The sequence below is a fragment of the Lathamus discolor genome, chromosome 3, assembly GCF_037157495.1.
Source record: "Lathamus discolor isolate bLatDis1 chromosome 3, bLatDis1.hap1, whole genome shotgun sequence".
NCBI lineage: Eukaryota > Metazoa > Chordata > Aves > Psittaciformes > Psittacidae > Lathamus > Lathamus discolor.
The window spans coordinates 89,579,784-89,603,680 of NC_088886.1; the positions used below are offsets into that span (position 1 = coordinate 89,579,784).

Consider the following 23,897-nt stretch of genomic DNA (forward strand, 5'->3'; position numbering starts at 1 on the left):
GCACATTAATAAACTAAAATATATTCAAGCATACAAAAAAATGGGCCTTGACTGCCCAATAAAAGCAGAAGTGAGGGGGCCAAGAACTTGGGCAGTGATTTCCTTAACTTGGTTACACTCTGAATAGAGAAGTGGTGAAAATTTAAAAACATCCACGAGCTGACATTCATTATGTCAGCTGAATAAAGGCATGGCTCAATTTCTACTGCTGTCCATGTTTACCTCTCAGAGAATCAGAATCAACTAGGTTGGAAAAGACCTTTAAGATCATCAAGTCCAGCCTTTACCCCAGGATGTTCCTTTTTGCACTGCTGATAAACCCAGCTAAGTACACCTAGTAACAGGACCTTTGATTTAGCCTCACAGTCACTTTTACAAGTGTTGCACAAATACAGTTAATTAATCTGAAAAATCACATTTCTCCACCTGAGACTCTTTGGTTTGCATTTTTTAACTGACACTTGGTCTGCCTTTAGACTGTGCAGGTGGCACTGGATAAGGCCAGAGAAGGGCGTACCTGCATCGTCATTGCCCACCGCCTGTCCACGATCCAGAATGCAGACATCATCGCTGTGATGTCACAAGGAACCGTCATTGAAAGGGGCACTCATGATGAACTGATGGCAATGGAAGGAGCTTACTACAAGCTTGTTACCACTGGAGCCCCAATTAGCTGAGCCACTGTGATTCTAATTGTGAAAGATGGCTTTTCTGTGTTGGGACCCCACTGTGCTACAAAATGCTCTACAGCATTGTGAGTTCTGTGTACCCTAAACATACGTAGCTTTCTGCATCAAGCACACTTGTCAGGCACATGCAGGGGACTAGGCACGGGGGGATGTATTCGGGAAGTAGCTTAGCAGACTGCTAAGGGGAAAAAAGCCTGAAAATGGGCAAGATCCTTGCTGGGGAATTGCCACCACCTGCACCCCTTCAATTCTTACCTGTCAGGCTGGGCTTCTGCTGTGTGCCATGACTGCACTAACACACTGGCACCATGAGGCTGGTCTGGCTGTGCCCCTTCAAAAAAACCCTGTACTTACAAAGAAGGCAGCTCCATACAAGTAAGGAAGGCAATCAAGGAGAAGACCAGAAGCTGGTGAGGATCATTTGCCCTACACTGTCACCACTGATCAAAACTGTCAAATACATTTTGAACAGAAGTAAATGCTTTAGTTAAATCACTGTAAAATCCAACAGTTAATCATCACAGTTATTTAAATCACTTGTATAGAGATGGTCATGGATAATATGTCCTCTTTTTTTTTCAGAAGGAAAGACAGTGATGAGTATTTTTACAGAAATCATGAGTATGCTCAGTAAAGGTGGAACAAATAGCCATAATTAGGTCTTAAACAGAGCTGAGAAAGAGAGGCACAATTAATTCAGAAATGACAAAGGTCAGGAAGGATCTTCTGGCAGAAGCTTGTCTCTGTAACAGTGTGTTATAAGGTCTACTGCATGTTTCTCTGAAATATGTCATTGGTTATTGTCTGCAGGACAACAGGACTCTTCCCTTTAGTGACATTTAGGGCCTTGGAGACAAAGCAGAGACAGAAAATCTAAGTTTCTTTCAAAATTTAAGTCTTAACTTTAATTTAAATTTAAATCTTTGAATCACAGAGTATTAACTGGAAAAGTCATTCTCCATGTCCTAAAAGCTGCAGCTGTGGGGGAAGGGTTCACCCACTTTAGAACAAATCCCAGCACAGTTGAGTTCCTTATAAATCTACACCACACTACCAACTGCTGCAAACTTGAATGGAGCTGTAAGGGTGAACACTTTATTAGGATACATCCCTTAATTCCAGACAGAAAGAAACAATTTCAACTTTTGTACAACTCCATTAACAGAATTACTTCAACAGGCAAGCTGAACTCACGTAGCTGACACGGAAATACTGTTTTGCCAAGGAAGTCTGTGTTTTAATCTTTAACTGCAAATGGAAGAGGAAGCTGAATTATTTGGCTAACGGTTTAATCTTTTTAGCCTTTTTATGTTTCATAACAATAATTAGTTGGATGGCTCAGGACTGAAACTATTGACAGAGTGACTATGAATAACCTATTGACATACCTGTGAGACATTTAATTTATATTAGGCCACGGAAAAATAACAATTTTATTAAAAACTACAGTGATGATGTACTTAATAGTCCATAATCCTTTTTTGCATAAAGCACACCACTTTTGAAGACCAAATTATACCAATAAATTGTATTTTTTTTACTGGCTCTTGTGTTTTAGTGCGTCACCTCTTACCCTTCAGACAAGCAGATGAGTATCATCTTGCAGCAGATAACAAGTATTTCTGTGATTTTGGATCATATCTGGCACAAGGCTCTGCTGTGCAGGACAGAGCTGTTGAGAAGGCCAATGCAACTAGACTAGCCCCTGCCTCCAAAGGAGCCTGCCATCTCCTTGCCAGGAGCACAGCCACATGGGCACCATTCTTGGTTTTAGTAATGTGTTAATAGCTGTAGAAAGAATAAGAGGTGGTTCAGACAGGAAACTGATCTTTGTTCCTTTCCCTGAAGAACTGAAGTTGCGGGCAGAATTAACAGGACACCAAGAAAGCAAGTGAAAACCCATATCTTCTCACATGAACAATACTGCAGAAATACTTGTCATCTTACATTTACAGTTGTGTCTATCCTAACAAACGGAAGCACCAAGATTCTTCTGTCAGCATTGGGAAGCACAGCCCCTCCTGTGGTAGGAACTTAGAAATGTGATGTCAGCTTATAACTCCCATCTTAAAACAGCCAACCCCACCAGCAGGCCCATGCACTGCAGCAAGAGGCAGAGACAGCTGTGCACAAAGAATCCCTTACTGTTGGTTAGCAGAGAGGAAGAGGATACCCAGACCAACCTAGAGTTTTGTGATGCCTCTGTAGGCCACATCACCAGCAGGGAGTAACAAAGCACAGAGCAACCTGAACATGAAAGAAATCAATGTCATAGCTGTCTTTGTACTTCATTATTTGCTTCTAGTCCCATTAGCTTAACCATTTTGCTTAAGGAGTCACAATTATAGAACAGAGTGGTTTCAGGACACCTGCTAGGAGAAAAAGGGGTTCAGAGAACCATTTAAGAAGGTATCAGGAAATGCATAAAGCACAACACTCCTCAGACTGTTAAAACCAGATTAATTTTCTTAAGGCAGTCTTAGCAGGCACTTGCTTCTGTAATTTGTACCACGTTCATTCCTAAGGGCCAACTCAAACTATTCACCTATTTTCCCCAATTAAGATTCCTTCAATTATCACACAACTGGAAGTCTAGAAACAATATCATGCTTACATCTTTTAAGCCTTACTGCTGTCAGATCATACATACACTGCCCTCATTACCCACATTACAGCTTTATGCTGCGTGTATACTATGTCTTATGAGATGGCATCAGCAAAATAGTGTTTAAAGATTCTGCACTGGAAATGAATATGCAACAGTATGTGCTAAATAATGAATAAAAAAGGAAAATACCTGCCTTTATTTAGAATATCCATTTTATATAGCAAACATATTTAACATATCAGTTACTTGTGTGCTTAGGTAAACAAAGCTGTCAAGAATATAAACTTGCAGTGACAGTCTGCAATCACGTTGTCATGATTTACTCAACTGCTACCAGCAACTCAGGTGTGTGACTTGACCTGAGATTAGACTAATTTACCTTTGCAATACAGGAACTTGAATTCAACATTCTCAAGGTGCTATGCTGAAATGATTTCATTATTGACAACGTTCTTCACTTGTTGCTCTGTGCAGATGTACAGAATCCAAAGATTTGTTACACCATATTTATGCATCTTGAACATTAAAAGGTGTAATCTGTATCAGTCATGATTCATGCTTTCAAAAGGTAGAAATGACAACAAACACACAATAATGCAAAAATATATTCTACAGAGTCTAATCAAAATAAACATTCAGTATTTTTCATCATCTGGCTTAATCAGAAGCTGTTTTGCTCAGGAAGCTCAATAAGTTAACTCTGAAGTCATCTTTATAACTATGCTGGCCTTTTTCACAGTGTACAGCTGTAGAGTTGGAGGGGGTGTGGTACTATCACACCCTTCTCTAGCAGTTTAACACACAATTACCTATCTATCTATAAAATTAAATACTGAGTATCACTATGTACAACTGAGGCTCAAAGCATCATCTAGCTGGAGATGGACAGAACTAAAAGACCACCAAGTAGCTACAGAAAACTAATTGATTATACTTTGAAACTTCGTTATGACCCAGAGTATTGGGTCATTTCTAACCATACTGCAGTGTAGTTGCAATATTTCTAGGGGAAAAAAAAAATCAGCAATTAGTATTTCTGAGCTGGCAAGGTCATTCTTGAATGCACTGATGTTGGATGCACTAGTTACTCACCAGAAGCACATCAAAGATGCAGCGGCATCCCCTTGGGATAAAATGAGTTGGCAAAACTGCCTGTCGTTGAGGGTTCTTGACCAGTTCATATCCATCCCCCCATTGCTAACCATCTGGAAACTCTATCTAATTAAGTTTCTTTTCAGTTTTCCTCATCAATGAGTGGACACAGTACGGAACCAAGGCAACTACGGTCAGAGGCATAGCTGCACTCTTACAAAAAGAGAGAATGTAGAACAAATATTCAGTATGAGTAGGTATCTTAACAAAGTTATACAGCTGCAGTGTAGCTAAAGAAGCAGCTATACACACCACACGGAAACTTATCTTACAGCTATTTTTACCTCTACAGCTCGTGATGAACATTTCAGAATTAATTCCGAGACCCAAACCAAAGAGTGCACCTAAATTCCTCACCAGTCCAGCAAATGGAGTTGTGTCAATGTTTATCCAGTCTGGGTTGGCACACCACTTCTTGGCCTTTGGAACAGACCATAGCAAGTCAATATCAAGAAGCTTGAGGACTAGATAAAAGCCAAGGGCAAAGATGAAAAGAAACAAGTTTGTCTTGATGTACGTTCCCAAGCTTGCTGTCTGAATAGCAGATGTATGCTCAAATGCTTCTGCCACCAGAATGCCTGCAGATTAGAAACTCAGTGTTACAGGGAACAATTTATTTGTACTTTGGAAAAGCACTTTTTATAGTGTCCCTGCAGAACTTGACTTTGGAAGATACGTATTCTCTATATAGATAAGTAGAGGTGCACATACAGTTTGCCATTTCTGTAGTACAGTACAAAGCCTTTTTCCTTTGGGGGAAAAAAAAAAAAAAAAAGAAAAAGAGAAAGCAATTCAGTACCAAGCACTACATGACTTCGGTATGAGGCACTGCTTAGGCTGGCATCTGGGAGGTGCAGGCAGGCCTATCAAAGATTTAAATTAGAACATTCCTTTTCCAAAAGAGTTCCTCACTCAAAGACTGGCCCCAGCAATGCAGAATTTAATACCAGCTCCAACACAGGCTTTGAGTGCTGAAGGAAAAGACACAGAACATCCTTCTTTCTTACCCATTTTATCCTGGTTATGAAAAGGGAGAGCTGGACTGCAGGCTCTTAGCCAGTGCCGTCCAGGCTGCTATGCATCCATAAAAGAGAATGGGAGCAGGCAGCCCCTACTCAATAATCTGCTCAAGACCCTCCTCAAGATCAAATAACCACTAGAGAGATTGATTGTTCATAGTTTGAACTCCCCAAATACCAATTTGAAACATGTTTAAGTAACTCTGAAAAATGTTCATTAGCTTCTTAAATCACCTTGGGGAGTCTGCACTGCTAGTTTGCCTTTTACTGTTTTGCTCCAGGCCTCTGGCCCTATGCCTGCCCACACTGCATACATGGTAGTTTATGCCTGGACACCATTTGAGGTGAACCAAATAGCTTCCCCCTAAGAGGGCCAGATAAAGATCAGGTGCAGCCACACCAGCTGGAGCTAGTCTGTGGCAGTGTGCAGCATCAAATGGCACACGGTCAAGGGCTCTCTCCTTGTGTCAATTACAAAGACAGTAGATACCTCACAAATTTTACCATTAGTCTATCATCATATCCTTCTGGAGAGAGAAGAGCACCACTAGAGCTGCAAGCTAAGGAGCACTACTAAAAAGCTCTCGCCATCTCTTATACTTTGTTTTTCTCAGATTTTGCATGCACATTGAAAAGAAAAACCTAGCAGCATTACCAGCAAATACTCCAATAACAACTTGATGAGGGAAATGCGTTGCTATGAATACTCTTGAGATGCACACACTGATCTGGATAATCCAAAAAATACTCCAGAGGAATGACCATGTCAGTCTAAAAGGGAAAAATAAGACAAGATTTCACCTACTAATTTACACCAGGTCCCTTTCTGTCAGGCTCATATTTTTACCAAGCAGAGGATGACAAGTAGAAAAGTTTACGATCAGGTGACTAAAACCCAGAAGCCGGTACTAAAACATTACCAAGACTGTTTGCTCTTGCAGCCACACCTATGGCTGCAGGAACACCCCCCAGTAGTTTTAGTTCCAAGACACCACCATGGTTTTAGTGATAAAAGTCATCAATGGTGAGTTAAATCAGCACTAGTACCTTGCACATATTTCTTATCATGAAGTCATATCTAAACGCAGCAATTCAATTATTTGATGACAGAATTCACATTGCATGGGAACAACCTTGGAAAGAACAGCCATCAAAGCAGTTATACAAGTTCCCCACAGGGTTGAACAAGATGCTGCACTGACCTTCGCCAGCTTTATGCACATTTGCTTTAAAATGGGCCAAGGCAGCACACATCAAAGCAGTATATTTATGTATTAACCAAAAGATCCAACACACAAAGACAAGAGAATTCAAAATTTTCAACACTGAAGACATGACACAACCTTTAGTAGGAGCTAACAGAGACATTTTATGCAGTGACTGTAAGTTAATAAACACTAAGCTATACAAATGGATAAATCCTCTTAATATTCTTTTGCTTCAGCTGAAGCAGACCATAATAAAGCGTCGGTTTGCTGTTTTGTGATGGCTTGGTTTTTTGGTGGTGGCTGTTTCTTTTTGCGTGTGGGGTTTTTTTTTTTGTTGGTTGGTTGTTTTTTTACAAGCTGGACAGAGCAGACTTTGAGTACTTGGTTAAAATAAGTCCATTAAAACCAGAGCATAAAGAAACATCTGCATGAGTTAGAATAGCAGAGACACTGACCTGTGAAGGCTAACTGCTGATTTATCTTTCCATCTAACTGTGTAGCTAAGTGCTGCAGTGACCATTACATACCAGACACAAGAAGATCCCATGGCATGTCCGGATGGGCTTCCTAGTGAAAACAAAAAGGAAATATTTCCATAACATTTGTGATATAGAAAATGTCTACTGGCAGTTCCTCAGGCACCTCATCATTCAGAAAGAGAATAGCTAGCAAAGACTTAAAGAACATCAACTACTTCTCAAAAGCTAATTTTTCCAGAAGACTCATCCAAAGGGAATCCAGAGTATTTGTCTGAAATAAGTTGATAACAGCTTAACCATCTTATACTGGTGTCTTGATTGGAAAGCAGAGTATTTTTCTTACTTAGCTTTGGATTGTGATTCTGCATTAAAAAAATGCATCTAGGGGTCTCTTAGGGCTTGTAAGATAGAAGTTACATACGAGGATTGGATGAGATAGGTTTTGAATGGGCTACCTCATAATTAGGAACGCAACAGAGATTTAGCTCTCTATAACATTCTAAACTAAATTACCAGTACAACTTCAGATGGCCCTTCCAAATTGCCTTTTGTCTGCTTTGCCAATTACCATGGCACTAGCAATTGAGATTATGATCTGTGTCTCATTAGTAATATTACAGGTAATTAACATTTTAGGTAGCTTTGTAACAAATTTAGAGCTGTATCTGAAGTGTGACGGAAGAACTGTGTCTTTATGCTTTACTTGGATTTATTTTACAAATTTTAAGGTAGTGTACAACCTCCAATAGCTTGGAAACATTAGTGGAACTGGCACATGAAATAATGCTGTAACATACCGGAATAATGGCTGTATTCACAGTAGTCTATAACAGGGAACACACTCTCATAGAGATCAATAGTGATTTCTTTTTAGTCCAGATATAACAATACTTGTGTAATCTGTTTTAATCTAATGAATCAAATTTTAAAGTTTCCTGGAAACAATATGAAGCCATAGAGAAGTTCCTACAACCATGGAAATCACCAAAATACAAAGTATGCTGGCATGATGCAAGGGAAGCAATTTCTAAAATTACTTCTTTTCCCCTGTTTACCAAGGAAGGATTAAAAATTAGATCATTGGAATCTGTACTAGACTTTTACAGCTTGGTTTTCTGTGGAGACAAGAGAAGTAAAAAGGACAGGGTTATTTCATGGGCAGAAGAAATGATTTTGGCTGAAGAATGTGTTATGATCCAGCACTATGTAGTAGCTTGCAAAGCAAAAGAGTATTTCACTGAAGCAGCAAAGCTGGAATGCTTAAGGAGGACAAGCACAATCATTCCTGGCTCCCTGCACTTATTTTCAGTACTCTGCTTGGCAGTATCCTTAGTAGTCAAGCTACCAACTATTGTTCATTTCAGAACAGATGTACACTTCTAAACCTCACAACGGAACAAACATCACTGATAAGGAAACCATAATGCTGTATATTGGTACTGGGAAAGCTTTCTTGTTGTCATCGAGGAAAATGTAATCTAGGAAAAACATTTCATAGCTCATCTGCAAATTACTGACTAGAAGCAGCATCAGCTCCAGTTTAAGGTTTATGTTCTCAAAAATCTTACAAAAACCTGAGAAAAGATGGCTCTGTTTTTTTAGTTCAGTTCATTCCAGAAGTACAAACCAAACTCGGGTCCTACATTGCTTGCCATGTAGTTACATAAACAGTTCCCTCAGCTTTGCCTTTTGTTGAGCCGCAGAATTTGGGGTTAGCAGCATTTGGATATGCCTTTCTCACACCTGCGGCTGCTTCTCTAATCTTTTCATGTAAACTGCACATTTTAAAAGTGTGTGAAGTACAGTGTAGCCTCAGACACTGACTGTGTGCACCTAACAGCTGTGCTGACTGCACCTCCTCTTGTTAATGAGGGAAAGGTGCCTGAGATATTGTTGATGGTCAAGGGCAAATCTGGAGGTGGGAGAAAATGTGGCCATTATAAGAATGTCAGGAATCAGTATGACAGTTGTACCCACTGGACAGAAACAGGAATGACTTGTTACTTCAGAAAGAAAATAATGGGAAAAAAGGCCTCCTGGTTCAATGAGTCAAAATGAAACACACTGGTTCCTTAGCCAGGGCTTGGAATTACATGGTTCTGAATGGGCTCAGTTCTGAAGGCTTTTGAAAATATCTGAAGGAATTTAATACTTTGGGTTAGGTCACAAATAAATTCACTTGAAACAGACTGCAGATCAGGCATTATGAAACCTGCCTGGTACAAGGGCTCAAGCTGCTAGTTCAATATTACAATGGGATATAATGCAGGATACTGTTAACAAAATACAGCTCTGCAAACCCCTTAAAAGCTTGCAGTGGCACTCACGAGGCACTCAACACATTCATCTCCACAGTCAATATTTTCTTGTAAAAGGAATTAAACTAAATTCAGTCAGTTAGCTCCAAGCAAGTTTATGTTATTTCATATTAGGCAGGGTTGCACAAGCTCATTTAACTTGAGCAATATTGCAGAGAAGACAGTGAGAGTAAAAAAGTGAAAATACATCAAAAAGGTGCATTTTTTTTTTAAATCCCCTCCCCCCCCCCCCATACACATAAGTGTGTCCCCTCCATTTAGTGCCAGTGTCTGGTTTTGCGGAGAGGGGCTCCATTTCCACCTGCGATATATTACATGATTGATTGTTGACACTATTGATATTTACTCTGAACACCTACTACCTCTTTATGGTTTGAATAATCACTGCAATAGTGCACAAGCCCTCAAACTCAATGGCCCCCTGGTATGTTTTGAAACACTCTTAGGCAATGTGGTATTTCTCTTCTCAAGCTGATGTCATTGGCACTGCAACTGTTCCTAAAAATAATCTCTCAAAGCAAGCGACTCCCTCTTTTTGAACCCATGACACAGGTTTTGTAATTCCTCTCTGATATGCTGGTTCATGCTAGTAGGGTTTACTTTTAAAGCAAAACTATCACATTTTATTTATTCCTTTTTCTTTTCCTGTGTTTTGCTGCTATTTTAGACATGAACTCCGAGATTTATGTAAGTCACACCCTCTCCCCCCAGAAGCCAGTATCTGTATTAAATGTGTCAATGTAATCTCAAATATCTCTTACCTGGTCCAGTTTCACATGTTATAGGAAACTGTTCAAGGCATGGGCTTGACTGATTGGGATAAATCATTGTTTCTTGCACCCACCAGTATGGGCGATGGCCAAATAAAATCCTGACCAAAAAAAATAAAAAAATGCAGAAACACAGTAAAAATATTTGTATGTGAGAAGGCCTCAGTAAAACACAATAAATACTGTTAACAAGCAATACAAAGAGCTATATTGCCAAAATTATTCTGTAATAGTTCTATATGATGTTCTTGTCTTATCAAAATGTCATTTCAAACATATGTTAAATATCTTCATTGTGAATTCCTGTTTTACAATTACAGGGCAAAGTCTACTAGTACATTATTCAAAGCAAGTTTTCTAAGCTTGAGGCATCTATAGTAACCATCATAAAAAATACCATATTTTAAAATAAATCCAACTTCTTACCATTTAAATATGAGGTTGAACCAATCACCAATGACTGCCACCCATATCATTTTAGTACCAACCACTTGGTTGAGCTGAAACCAAAGAGGAAAATAAATTGAGAATATATTCCGGGGATCACCAATGTGTGACATAAAGTTAAGCAAATCCTGGTAAGCCCTGTAGTCCCTCTGTAAATGCTGAATGATAAGCACGCCATTGCTATGAAGGAGATCCATCTTAATGGATTAAACTGTACTTGAAATAGTAAAGTTCCTTTAAACTTAGGTTTCTAGTGATGGAGAATAAGAACCACAAAGGGGAGCTATTAAAAAATGAGAGCATGTGATTGACGTTGCCTTTATATTGTATCAGCGCTGTGCACCCAGCTGTTCCTGGAACACGTGGCTCCTAAATGCCAGGAAAGCACATGAGTCTGTTAGCACTGGAAAGCTTTTCTGTTTGCAAATTGTAATTGGAGGAAGCTAAGTGAAGTACGTGCTGAGCAGCAGCAAATTGTGGGGAAAGTTTTGTGGAAATACAATGTGTAACTTACACAATCCTCTCTATGAACAGTTGGAACATGTTTGCTTGAATTTTCTCACAGTTCATTTCTCCGCAGGATGGACATCAGTAATGTGTATACTTCATTAAGTGTTGCCTGTATAAAGGATAGAAAGAATACACAATTAATTGGTCTTTGCAGAACTGTCATCAAAGCTGTACATTTCACTTCAAAATAGAATTTGGCTACCATGCTGTGACTAACACTTTGCACAACATATTTTCAGTCATGGAAAATAAAGCTACCGGCCATACATCAACAATGCTGTTGAGATCTGGATTCTTTTTTAAAGCAGCAATATTCTCAAAACATTGAAAAACAATTGTTTCCTTTATACAAAAGGCCACATTAGTTCAGGGCAAAACGCAGATGAAGCTTAGTCTACAAGTCATTTCATTGAGTACTGTCATTCTTGCATGCTGCTTACACGAGGCAAGTCATACACACCTCTGCTAGAAGGAGCTGAAGCCCAACCTCCTGCAGGCCCCCTTCGTGCTGCCCAGCCTGGCAGAAACTGACCTGCTGCAGAAACCAGAAAAAGCCTGAGAGCAGATTATGAGGAGTATTTCCCTGAAGCATTCACGAGTGAAACACTTAGGTTCTCCAGGGCAAACAGCCAAGGGGCAACTCAGATTTTCCCAGATAGCAGGATTTTAAGAGTATACAGCAAACAATGTATTAACACAAGAGATTTATCAATATTAGTACTAACAACTATAGCATAAGAAAAGCTAATATTAGTTTGTGAGGCGGCTACATGAAAAAGTCTTTTCCAGATAAGATTAAATGGATACCAAGAGTCTGATGATACCATCATTTGATATCATCGGAGCAACAAGAAGAAACTTTATCAGGCTCCAATATTCAGACATATTAATATCTCTCACTAAAGATTATCTATGTATCTGCACCAATTAAAATCAGAAAAACAAAAGCAGCTGTATATGTGCACTGCTTTCTGCACGGCACTTAAAACTAGACAAGCTGTGGAGACAAAGATACAAACTACTTAACTGGTTTTGCTGAAGAGAGACTTAGCAGCTTAACCCAGCTTTATGATGTGTGGTCAGGGAAGTCACATGGAAACATTAAGCAGATTCAGCAAATAAGGTACGACAATTAAATGGACTTAGAAGACCTTTCTTCCTGACACAATCTCACATTTACTTCAGCTACTTGCATTTACTTTAGCTATTAATAGCCCGGTTTTAGAAACTTTTTAGCAGATTTTAATCCTACATATGTTTATTGCTGCCTACTGCATTGAGCCAGGTAGAAAACCTTAGAGTTAAAAAGTGATTTAAAATCATATGCACTGTTTCCGAAGACCTGCTACAACATTTTTGCGTACAATGACTGAATTATTCACTTCCACTGGCATCACCTGATTTCAAGAAAAACCCTTCCAACCCCAAAATTTCAGGGTATTTCAACAATCAGTTTCTCCTAGCTTTTTAGCTGCAAATATTTGGGGAGGTTTGTTTCTTGCTAACCAAAACTGTATAGCTTATAGCACTGCAGGGTATCCAGCAAGAGAACTGTCATATAAATAAAACTGATGGAATTTATTTTCTCTCTCCCAGTTCTTTCCCAAGAATGTACTTGTTTAGAAACATTTCTCTCTCAAGTAACTTTTTATACCGTATTACTAGGAAAAAAATGTCCTTTTACCACATTTTTTGTCAGCAAAAGTATTTCTCCTTTAAAGATAAACAGAACTTAGAATAACAATTAAAGAAAGAAAAGAAAAAAAAAATCACTGTTTTGCGCATGTTTGGGCTTAGTATGCAAAAATGTGAAGAATCTAAGGTTTTCTTCTGTTTATCAGTCTTGATTATAAAGAATAATTTGTATAAATATCAAGTCAGTTGGTAGCCGAGTGAGTCACCTAGTACATAGTTAGAACAGCAACTGTAATGATGTTAAGTCTAAGTAACTATTGTTTCATTAGGAAAAATATTTTGCAATGAATAAGTTTCCATCAAGAATCAATCTCCTCAGGAGAGTCTACCAAGTTAATAAAATAGATCACTTTACAGTCTCTCTTTAATGCCACCATTGTAACTGAATAGTATCAGAAAAATCGCCTGTCTGACACAGGATGCAGAACCACCACAGGAACTTTTTGCATGTTTTTTTATTTATAAATACAAACCCACTCACCCATGTTATCCACTGGGGTAGTGCTGCACCTGATCAGGCTAAACTCTTCTTTAGACAGAGCCACTCAGGCACACTTTGGTCCTCCAGAAACTTTGTTAATATAACCTGTGAAGGTATCCCCTGGCAATGTTGCAGTGAAGTAAGCTCTTCTAGTTTAAATGCTAAAGGCCTCCTGCTACTGATTTTCTTTTTAAAGATCTTGCTGATGATTATCTTTCTGCTTATATAGAAAGCACCTTAGACATAATGAAGACTAACAGCAAACATAAACAATCTCCAGTTTTCTCCTAAGTTATTTCTGTTTCAAAAGCTCCTATATACACATTAAGACATACCAGAGGAGTCATGTCAATAAAAGATGTTTAAAAAAACCCAACCAAATCCAAATCTACAAACAGAAAGCAGGAAGTTTTGGGAACAGGTAAACAGGTTTCTGTGAGAGCAGGCCTTCAGGTGATGCTCTCACTGGGCCTGGAAGCACAATGGACTGCGCTTCATCCAAGAGCCTGTCAGCAACTGACATGCAAGTCATGTCTTGTCTTGCCTGTGATATTTCACAACCTATAAAAGTCTGAAACATTAAAGACATTCCTAGCTCTAATAACGAAAGACAGCAAAATATGAAGTATTATATTTAATAACTTCTTTAAACTAAAAAAGAAATACTCCCTCAAAAGGCTTCCCCCCCTCCCTTTTTTATGAAAAGCATTGCAAAATGCTTCTGTAATGCACTTAGTATTTATATTAAGTATTTTAGTATTATTATATCACTTGGGATAATATATGAAATAAAACTATCTGCTGTATTTTAGTACATTGAATTGTGAGGAAAAATGGTGCTCTGTACAAAATGGTCAGAATGTGCATGCAATTAAGTTGCTAAATCAAAGCTTTGTTTCTATATTACAGAACCAAGATTTGACCTTCACGTAATCATAAACAGATTATCAGTGCAAAGCAAAAACCTTTAAAATGCTACCTGTTCGTTATAAAAAGTTTTTAATTAATTGGTATTTTCTTGATATATTTTGTTTCCCAAGACACACAAAACCAGAGACTATCCGAAACTTTATATATGCTTGATAAAAATGTAGAAACAAGAATCATGCTGATGATCCACTGAAGGGAGGATAAACTGTTTACTGCTGCTTTACACCTACATATTAGAGCAAATATTACATAACAGGTATCAGATGTTGTTAAGCAAATGTTTGCAAGGGAAGGAAAAGCCATCAAGGCAAACACTTTCTAAAACACTGTTAATGGAGGCCTATGTACCGGGCCTAACTTTCTGGTACATTATGCTTAGTTAATTGAACAATAACATTAATTTCCACATCAGTGTTTCCATTGGCACTGAAGCAGCAACAAGGATTAAGCAGCAATTTAGTAAGTTCACAAGCACACTGTATACAACAGCTGACAGCTATTTTCTTAGATATGATTATTTTCCAAATGGAATACTGAGAATATACATCTTAATTTTAGATTTAGGAAAAGAAGAACCTTTCGAGAAGCTCTTTCTTTCTTTATTTCTACATTTCATTCCCACAAGCATTCCTCATTGGACCCAGGTGGCCCTAGTTAAGGTCAGGCTTCTTTAGGGTTGGACTGACCAGTAGAGGTTTAGCAAATACTAACCTGAAACAGCTGCCTTCTCTTGGTTCTTCCATCTTAATCTAATCCTCCTAGTTACCACACTGTCATCATTCCTTGCTATAAAGTTCACTATGCAAACACAGGAAATTAACAAACCTTCTGTTTGCAATACAGTAACTGCCACACCTTAATACTTGCTTATATTTGTGTGTGTCTGCATGTGTAAGCATAAATGATATAAACAACACATAGAATACAATTCTGGCATATTCACAGAAAAGTCACATCTAAGGAATTCTAGTTACTATAAGTATGAATAGCTACTTTTTAGAAATCACAGGCAACGTAGAGTTCCAACAGTGAATAACAATCCTTCAAGCTCCATAAACTGCAAGCAGAAATGGAATCTGCCCCACAAGGGCAACACTGCATCTTTTTGGTTTTGTTCCTTTTCATTTAACATCACTGCTTTATTGTCATTCTCTAATCCCTGAAATAAGCCTCATGCCAGCCTTAGTGCAGTGAGGACAGAAACCTACCTAAAGAAGCCGCTGAATCTGTTTATTAGCACCAGCTCTTCAATTTTGTGTTCCCTTAGCAGTTTCCACTGAAGCTGCAGTAGCTCTGCAACCCTGAACTATAGTTCCCAGTTATCCCTTCACCCAGCTCTGGAATAGCCCCATATGGACTCTTGAGGTAGCAATAACATAAAGCAACAACTCCTGGTTGGCAGTAGCCTGCCCTTAAGCTTGACTGCAGGCTGTCGCTCTGCTGCTGTCCTTGTACATCTCCGGACCTGAAGTTTAACTGAGTACCCTTGGGTTACAAAGACACCCCTGAGGAGCTGGTATGTGCAGAAAAGGGTTACACGGTACAATTACAGTGTCTCCAGCAAAGCTTTTCGTGCTAAAAACAGGGTAAATCACTATGGAAACTTCTTACATCCATGACCACCCTGTGACTTGCTAACAGGAATTGAGGGGGAACAAATACATCAGAACAAGTGCCTGGGCTAGAGTTACTGCAAGGTTAGGTGCTAGTGTTTCTGATTACAGTCCGTCCCTAATCAGACCTAACGAAGGATTTAAGCAGCATATGACCTGTGCTAGTTTAGGTCATGAGGCTATATTTCTGTTTATGAATTACGTTCATGACTAAGTTACCCAAAGTACGTTCCGGGGATAAACGCAACGTTGGAAACAAGCTCTAACTTCACAGGAACGTAAACAAGCTAATCTGCTCCCCGGTTCAAGCCTGACTTCGTCCAGTACGGAACCGTAAACCGCACAAACCGCGCCAGGCTTTCCCCATCGAACGGCCTCGCTCCCCGCCGCAGCAGCCTGCACAACCACCACCCTTCAGCAGTCCCTGAAAACACATCTTAATCCTAACAGGCGCTTCCCTAGGGAAGGTGGCCGACTTACAGCTGCTTCGCCCTCGCAGCACCAGCACCGACCCCCCCCGCAAACCCCAAACGGCTCCATAACTGCACTACCCGTCCCTCCTCGCCATGGCAGCTCCGCCTCACTCCAGGCTGGACCGTTACCTCAGTAACGCCCCAACAACTCCCAACACACCTTGCGCCTCCAGCCGCAACTTAGGGTAACTGAACCAATCAGCAGCCCGCTTGTTGCCAGGCGGGCAGACGCGGTGCCCAGTTAGGAAGCAGCTATTGAGGAGGCGGGAAGATGTCGGCGGTTTAAAAGCTGATGGTTACAGCGGCCTCGGTGTTCCGCCTTTCGTGCCGCCTCGGCCCTCAGGCAGGGCTCGCCTCAGCTCAGCAGTGCATCGCCGTGCTGCAGCGCAGGGGCGGCTGCTGCTGTCAAATCATCGGACACAGAAGGCGGTAAGACCGGCGGGAGAACGGCGAAGGGGTGGGAGCGCCCCTGTGGGGGCGAGGTGCGGCGCTGCCCGACCCCGGGAGTGGCCGCCGCTACCGCGACAATCGCGAACACAACGCAGTGCAGGGCCTCCTCTTGACACTTCGCTGGTAGAGAAGTAGAAGAAACGCAGCTCCCGCTGTTGACTGCTTATTGTAACGGTAACAAAAACAATCTACGGGAAGAGGCCTTAACAGCCTGAAGGGATAAAAACGGCCCTGAAGGTTTATCCTGCAATTGTAATCTGCTGCGATTGTCTTGGATGTTCTGGTACTGTATTTACTCACTGACACGTTTGTTGTAGCACGATGGCCAATGTAAAGGGAGAAGATGAAATAGCTTCCTTCGAAAGAGAAATAGAAGAGTTTTCTACTGAATTACAAAGCATTGTGAGTGAACAAATCACTCAGAGTCGAGCACTGAGAGATTCATGCAAGGAGTTCATAAAACTGCTTTCAGGTAAAAAGGCTCTATGTTTCTCTGACCTCTGCTTTTCTCAAATTATCATCATACTTAAGATAACTGAAATAACTTCTCATTGCAGAGAAATGGTCCAAGAAGCTGAAAGAAATGGACCTGATGATTGATAAAATTCAGGAGTATAGCAATGGTACAGTATGGTGTTTGATTCATTATGTCTGATATTTCTATAGTTAACTTAATACAGCTGAATAATATGCTTAACTTCCCATTTTAAAATGAAACAAACAACTTCAGAATGAAAGTAGAATTAAAGGCAAACATATTTGGTTGGTTACAGGATGTAAATTGCAAGTCTAAAGCAATTTGTTGGAAAACTTCATTCCTGATGCAAATAAGTAAAGGTCTAGTAGAAGTTTTCTGTATACTGGTCTCGGTGCCTATGTATTTAAAACAACAAAGTATCAGAACCTGTTGACTGCAATAGGAAAAAACAAGTTAAATTGCTTAGTAAAGTTAAATATAGTGAGTTGTTTTTTTTTTTTTTACACCTTTTCCAAGTTGGTAATAGAATATAGTCAGTCTATCAGTGTAGGACTAACTTCTTTGAATTTGTAGTTAAACCTCAGAATATCGGGTGAAAATAATTGCAACTCTATTATCAGTGTTTCTATTCCTCGCTGTCAATTTGCCTGTGTACAGGAATCCACAATCCTCACACTTTGAAGATGTGTATAATGCTGGCACCAGAAACAAATTGCATCTGATTGAAGTATTAGAGGAACCCACTACTCAGTAGCTTCTCTTCTGAGTAACTTTCAGCTTTTTTTTTTTTTTGATGCTTTTAGTATAATTATGGTGACTTCACTCTTTGTCTGAGGCAGTATGCATTTAACTGAGTTTTATTCAAATAAGTAATCTCAAACTATATAATTGAGTACTAAATACCAGGGACCTAATTAATCAACTGTATGCATTCATATTTACTTGCCTCCTTACAGAGATGCTCCAGCTGAGCCAATGCATATCGGAAAATGAAGGGCACTTGGCAGAAATAAAATCTATGCTTAATCAAGAAAAGCAGCAAAACAAGGACTTGACTGACAGCATCCAAGAGCTTAAAGAACAGATGAAGAAGAAAAGTAAGCAAGCAAAGGATGAATACATTTTCTTGATTAGAGGAGGAATTGTTTTCAACACTTGCTCTTGATAGGTTTTTCTACTGTTTCAAACATTTTTTAATGTGCTTGTTTCACATTTACTTTGGTATTTATGGTGGCTTTTAAAATTCTACCAATAGCTTCTAATCCCAAAAACATTGAAGAGAGAAAAGAACAACTATGCAAGTTGAAAGCATTCTATGAAGAGAGGCTTGGACTGGAGATACGCAAAACGCACAGTAAGTTTCAATGTGCAATGATACAATATTGGTTAATATTGGATTGTGCAGTGAAGAACATCCTAACTTAGACAACTGAAGAGTTGTCTTAGTCCAGGTATTACCACTGTCTCTCAAATGGCAAAATACAGTATGTTAAAATGCATTTGTCTCTCAAAGAGACTTGGGTTCCTTAACTTGTATGTGTTCTACGAATATTAGTTGAAATTGTAGCTTCATATCATGATTTTTTTAGTCATCGTTGTGACTCTCCAGCAGAGGTTAATGGTGTTTGTATTTGCTTTAGATGAACAATTACAGTTTATATTCAGACACATAGACCACAAAGATCCTGACAAACCATATGTGTGTACCTTTTCCATAAATGAACAAGGAGATTATGAAGGTATGTGAATTTTAGTTATTTAAGCAGATTCTGATACCTCTATTTGGGGAAAAAGAAAAAAAGGGCGGTGGGGGTGAGAGGGGAATGAAGTGCCATTTAGTTGTAGCCTTTATCTTCCAATTTGAGTGATAAATTTAGCAGTAGTAATATATTTTTTTTTAAATGTAGCTTCTCTTGTTAATGTGTATGAAAATACAACTGCTTCACTCCCCTCCCGTTGTGGAGTTGGTGTTATATTCTGTGTCAAGCAAAGCAGGAGAGAGATGCACAGAGAAACAGATGTCAGTTGTAGTCTGCTGCTTGTTCCCTTAATTCTGAAGTGTTTATGCTGACAGGCATAGTTCAAGTTGGTTTAGAAGCCTAGAAGGCAGGAGAAACTATGTTCCCTGTTAACTGAGAGGAGAGCTTACAGCTGTTTGACATAGGAGAAAGACTAAAACTTGAAATCCACCATTCCCCCTCTGTAAGGGGGCCTTTTAGCCCTTAAAGCTGTTTTTGCAACATGGATTTTACTTCAGTTAGGAATAACAGTAGCAGTAATTTCAGTACTGTGCTGAGCAGTGTCTAGACAAATACTACTGTTGCTTTGCTGTGCCCTGGACTGTATAGATTTCTGGTTTTATTAATTGAAGTGTAAACTGTGCTGAAGTTAAAAGCTTATCACATGCTGGGCTACCCAGGTTTTCAGTCTGCCTTCCTGCAGAACAACAAAAATGTTTAGGAATGTGCTTCAAGTTTTGAGCAGGCTATGGATTACTGGGAATTGCTGTAACAATTCAAGCAGGAGCACAGCACTGGATGGGAGGCTTAGAAATGAAAAAAGAATTTGTGTGGTGTTTGAGGCTTTGTCTGCTGAAAGAAAATGATTTAATGGGCTAATGAGGAAGCTAAAAAATACAAAAATAAACTGCATTTGTACTTCATAGGTGTGGAAAAACACTAATACAGATTTTTTTTTATAGTAGTCTAATCTTTTGGAAATTCATGTTTGTTTTAGTGACTTCGTGTAATCCTCCTCTGGACTGTATCGCAGAGCTCCAGCTCAAAGTGAGAGAAACTAACAATTTTTCTGTGATGGTTGCCAACATCAGAAAAGCTTTTGTTGCTTTATCTTGTAAACAGTCTACATAAAACAAGCGTATACCTGTCTAGATGTACAACACTCTTTTCTTCCTCTGTTGTGAAAGTATGTAATTACTTGTGTCTAATTTCCTATTAAAAACCAATGAAAATGATATTTTAGTCCACTATTATGGAGAGACATGTTGTATCATTCTTCGAAGAACAGTATAGTTATTTGCTTAACTGAATGGCTCCAGTCATGTATGTTTTGATCCAGTAGCAAATAATGATGTAATGACCTCTTTTTAGCTAACCCAGAAAGACATTCAAAAGTATTTTCTGTAATATGTGCATAAAAGCATCTTTCAGGTTTGTGTATGGCTGGAATAGGCGTGAAACCTACCAAAATGATGCAGTGGAGCTCAGCCATTAGTGCAGTTACCTGTGTCACAGGTAACTAACTTAAATTTTACCCTCCTGTACTCTCCAGTGTTATGGCTCATTTTCATGTATGTAAATCATGTTGGTGTTTTGTCTGTCAAACTATATATTTTACTGTCTATTCTTGTCTGGGTGCCTGTTTATGTTTTAGTAACAAAACCATTTGATGTACATCCTATTCTTGAAAAAAACCACACCTAGCTGGGCAGAAGAGCTGGCCTGAAACTTCAATTGCAGTGGCAAAGTAACACTCGTAATATTACCAGCCTTGGCATGTTTTAGAATAGACTACTCATTTTCCTTTACGTAAAGCATGTTGCAGGGACAGACTACTGTCCTTGCAAATCTTAAGGCAAAACCTGAAGTATAAAATATAGTAGTTACAAACAGATCCATGCTTCTTGCAGCTTACGAAGAAGAGTATTACTGCTACAGTACTCAGCTTTGATTAGAACTATTCTTTTTCTATTTTCTTTGTATAGCCTTTTCCTTTCCACAAAATATGTAAATAGATAACTGCAACATGAAAGAGCACTCTTAAATTGATAATATAGCAGTTCAAATAAAATCTTACTAAATTCAGTACTGAAAATTGTAGTTAGGTAGAAGACCACTTTAAATCAAAAACTAATGATGTAAAAAGTATCCAACACATAGAAGACCCTGTGAAAATGTATTTAAATTCTAACAGTTTTTAAATTAACCCTTAAACTATTGAAACACATCCTGAGTAACAAATACAAATACTCAGGCTTACTGCCATTTTGTTTCTTGCTCATCCCAGGCATGAGTCTTGGTTTATTCATTCTAAAGAAATTACTGTGCCAAGACTGCTTTGTATGGAACATAAATTATCTGACAACCACTGCATTGGAATTTACATTCCCAGGAAGTATTTGCTAGAAAAGATAGTGCGCCTGGTTGCAACTATTCAGTGCATAGGCCAAAGGCAAGAAATAAAGCTTGAAATATTTATTTTGTGTAGTTTAAATGTTTACAACTTCTTTTGGAATTTGAATAATAAACCTGCTTATGTTTGCTTATAGATGCAGCTCTTACTTCCTCTAAAACAGAGCCAGGCATTCCAAAAAGCAGGTAATAGGTAAGATAGTGTACACAGTAGCTGTTCCTTTTCTTTCTTCATAATAAAATATGAAGTAAAACTGGCTTGTGACATCCTTAGCAGCATCTATGCTATCTGAAGATTTGCCTTAAAAACATTAAAACCTTTGTGTCCTTATTGAATGCACTTAGTGCTTATAGAATTTCACACATCTAGATTTGTGGCAATTTGCAGTTTTCTATTTGCTGTGAAGCTGCATGATACACTGATATCCAATAACAAAGGACAACTAGGATAATACTATATACTGACCTGACAGATAGATACAGTTATTGGGACCCCAGAGTACTGATTAGCAAACAAATACCAACAGCAATGCCTCAGAGAATATAGGGAAGCTCTTGCACAGAAAAGGAATATGCAGCTTAGGGACCATGACACACTATCAACCAGCCCCCTCCAATTGGTGCTAGTGCCCTATCAGCAGGATCAGGTTTATCTTAAGGCAGTCGTAGATTTTAGTGAAGGTCAGTAAAGGCTTTTCTTTTTTCCTAAATCAGTTTATCCATTGAACACTGCTCTCCCTTTCAAACTGCTGATCTGTACTTAGGTCAAGCCTGAAATGTGTGGGCCATCAACTAATGCTGCCCATACAGAAAACTGCTGTACTTACTGGTGCTCAGCACCTCAGCAAATTTATCTTGAAACATAATGTAAAAAATTAAAAAAAGTTTGAATTTATTAGATATTGGAAATACACTCTGAAATAACACTGATAAGATGTATTAAATGAATTTAATCACAGTTGCTGTTTGTATGCTAGAGTCCTTCTGGCTAACCAAACAGTTATTACATACCTACTCAAGCAAGAGTGGAGGTGGCTAAGCTGAGTTTGTTGACATTTTTCCTAAACCCTGTTGGTTGTGTATTTTGAAAAGCAAACAAATATTGGCTACACTGGCGAAAATTAAGAAAGACATGGAACTTATGCTGTGCTTCTGTCATATTCCAATTGTGCTATGTTACCATCTTCTCTAATGTTTCAATAAACTATGGTTTATCCAATACCTTGAAATTGTCTAAATTAGTTCTGTCATTGCAACACTCAAACCACTGTGAGCTCATTTGTGAGTGATTTAAAACATTTTAAAAGCCCTGCTGAACCCAGTATAACAAACACATGCACACATAAATCACTTGGTCCCACAGGCAGATTACATTTTTTAACAATATGAATAAACTATACTAAATAATTATGGTAATACTCTACCTTTTTGAAAGCGATAGTTGCAATCATTACATCAGGTTTTACTGCTGAAACAGGATTGTATGCCTGGAGGACTGGGGGTAATGACTCATTGCCAGACAGTGGGAGTCCATCTTTTCGTCCTTACTATCCTGTATCACTAACAATTATACACAAAGAACCCTTTGAATCCTGAGTTTAGAAACAAGTTGTTCCAGCAAAAGCAGAAACAATAAAGCCTGAGTTCCTACAGATCTGTGGTTTTGTCCTTCAGTCGTTCCATTCTTTTCACCGCAATATCCCAGGTCTTCTTTATAGTTTCCCTCATGGATGAGAGCCAGTGCCACTCTTGAGTTATGGGAGCATTGATCTGTGCTTCTCCCTTTTACCTGGATGATGATTTTTAGTAGACTGTAAGAACAGTGATATCTCCAACACAACCTCTTTTTCAAATTTGGGTAACTGAGCAACAGGTTCAGAAGTTGTGAGGGAGACTGACAGACTAAGCTAAAAATAGTATCTAATCATAGAATAGTTTGGGTTGGAAGAGACCTTAAAGATCAACTAGTTCCAACCACGCAAGTGTGTAGCAGGTTTTTGTATGACCTTATGTATATGTTAAGGTGGCTATGCGCTGAAATGATGAACTGAAAGAACACATAATTAGTGTTAATTTGATTTCCTTCCTCTTCAGTCACAGCATGTTGAACAATGCTAATTGCTATTGACATACCTCGTCTGTGACTGTTAAATGGACAGTTCTCCACATGGAAACATGCTCTTTGACTGACTAGCCTCAATGGATTCTTTTGCACTGGCTGCTGGATCATGGGCTCAGTTCTTCACTTCCCAGTATCTTGTGCACCACAGCTTCAGCTGGACTAACTGGCTTGACAGAGAAATAGTACTGTTGAATGAAAACCAGGTATACATCATTATTGTTCTGAGTTAAAAGCATGCTACACCTATGTTACACTGATGGCATTTATCAGAAAGTATTCCAGGCATTTTAGAGCAGACTGCATG

General features: G+C 39.0%; 3 protein-coding genes across 20 annotated transcripts in view; 2 read left to right on the top strand and 1 right to left on the bottom strand.

The window, feature by feature from the left end:
• Positions 1-2,229, top strand: part of ABCB11 (ATP binding cassette subfamily B member 11) — a 65,152-nt gene extending 62,923 nt beyond the window's left edge. For all 6 annotated transcript variants that reach the window (XM_065670454.1, XM_065670453.1, XM_065670457.1 and 3 more), the window contains one exon: positions 477-2,229. In XM_065670454.1, the coding sequence (XP_065526526.1) occupies positions 477-677 (201 nt within the window). In that variant the 3' untranslated portion in view covers positions 678-2,229. The remainder of the gene's footprint in view (positions 1-476) is intronic.
• On the bottom strand, positions 1,568-16,636 carry G6PC2 (glucose-6-phosphatase catalytic subunit 2). 13 transcript variants are annotated; one of them, XM_065670463.1, is made up of 10 exons: positions 15,515-16,391; positions 15,018-15,104; positions 13,377-13,593; positions 11,661-11,735; positions 11,205-11,309; positions 10,670-10,743; positions 10,235-10,344; positions 7,132-7,243; positions 6,124-6,239; positions 1,568-5,027 (listed from the first exon to the last, which is right to left on the bottom strand). In XM_065670463.1, the coding sequence occupies exons 6-10, from the start codon at positions 10,717-10,719 to the stop codon at positions 4,516-4,518; spliced, it is 900 nt and encodes a 299-aa protein (XP_065526535.1). In that variant the 5' UTR covers positions 10,720-10,743; positions 11,205-11,309; positions 11,661-11,735; positions 13,377-13,593; positions 15,018-15,104; positions 15,515-16,391; the 3' UTR covers positions 1,568-4,515. The 13 variants fall into 13 exon arrangements, with proteins under 13 accessions (XP_065526535.1, XP_065526536.1, XP_065526532.1 ...); XM_065670464.1 differs by lacking the exon at positions 15,018-15,104; XM_065670460.1 differs by having other exon boundaries at positions 13,377-13,481; positions 15,018-16,391.
• On the top strand, positions 16,625-22,700 carry SPC25 (SPC25 component of NDC80 kinetochore complex). Its single transcript, XM_065670473.1, has 7 exons — positions 16,625-16,821; positions 17,160-17,314; positions 17,400-17,465; positions 18,277-18,417; positions 18,576-18,674; positions 18,961-19,059; positions 20,057-22,700. The coding sequence occupies exons 1-7, from the start codon at positions 16,685-16,687 to the stop codon at positions 20,188-20,190; spliced, it is 831 nt and encodes a 276-aa protein (XP_065526545.1). The 5' UTR covers positions 16,625-16,684; the 3' UTR covers positions 20,191-22,700.
• Positions 22,701-23,897: the final 1,197 nt, after the last annotated feature.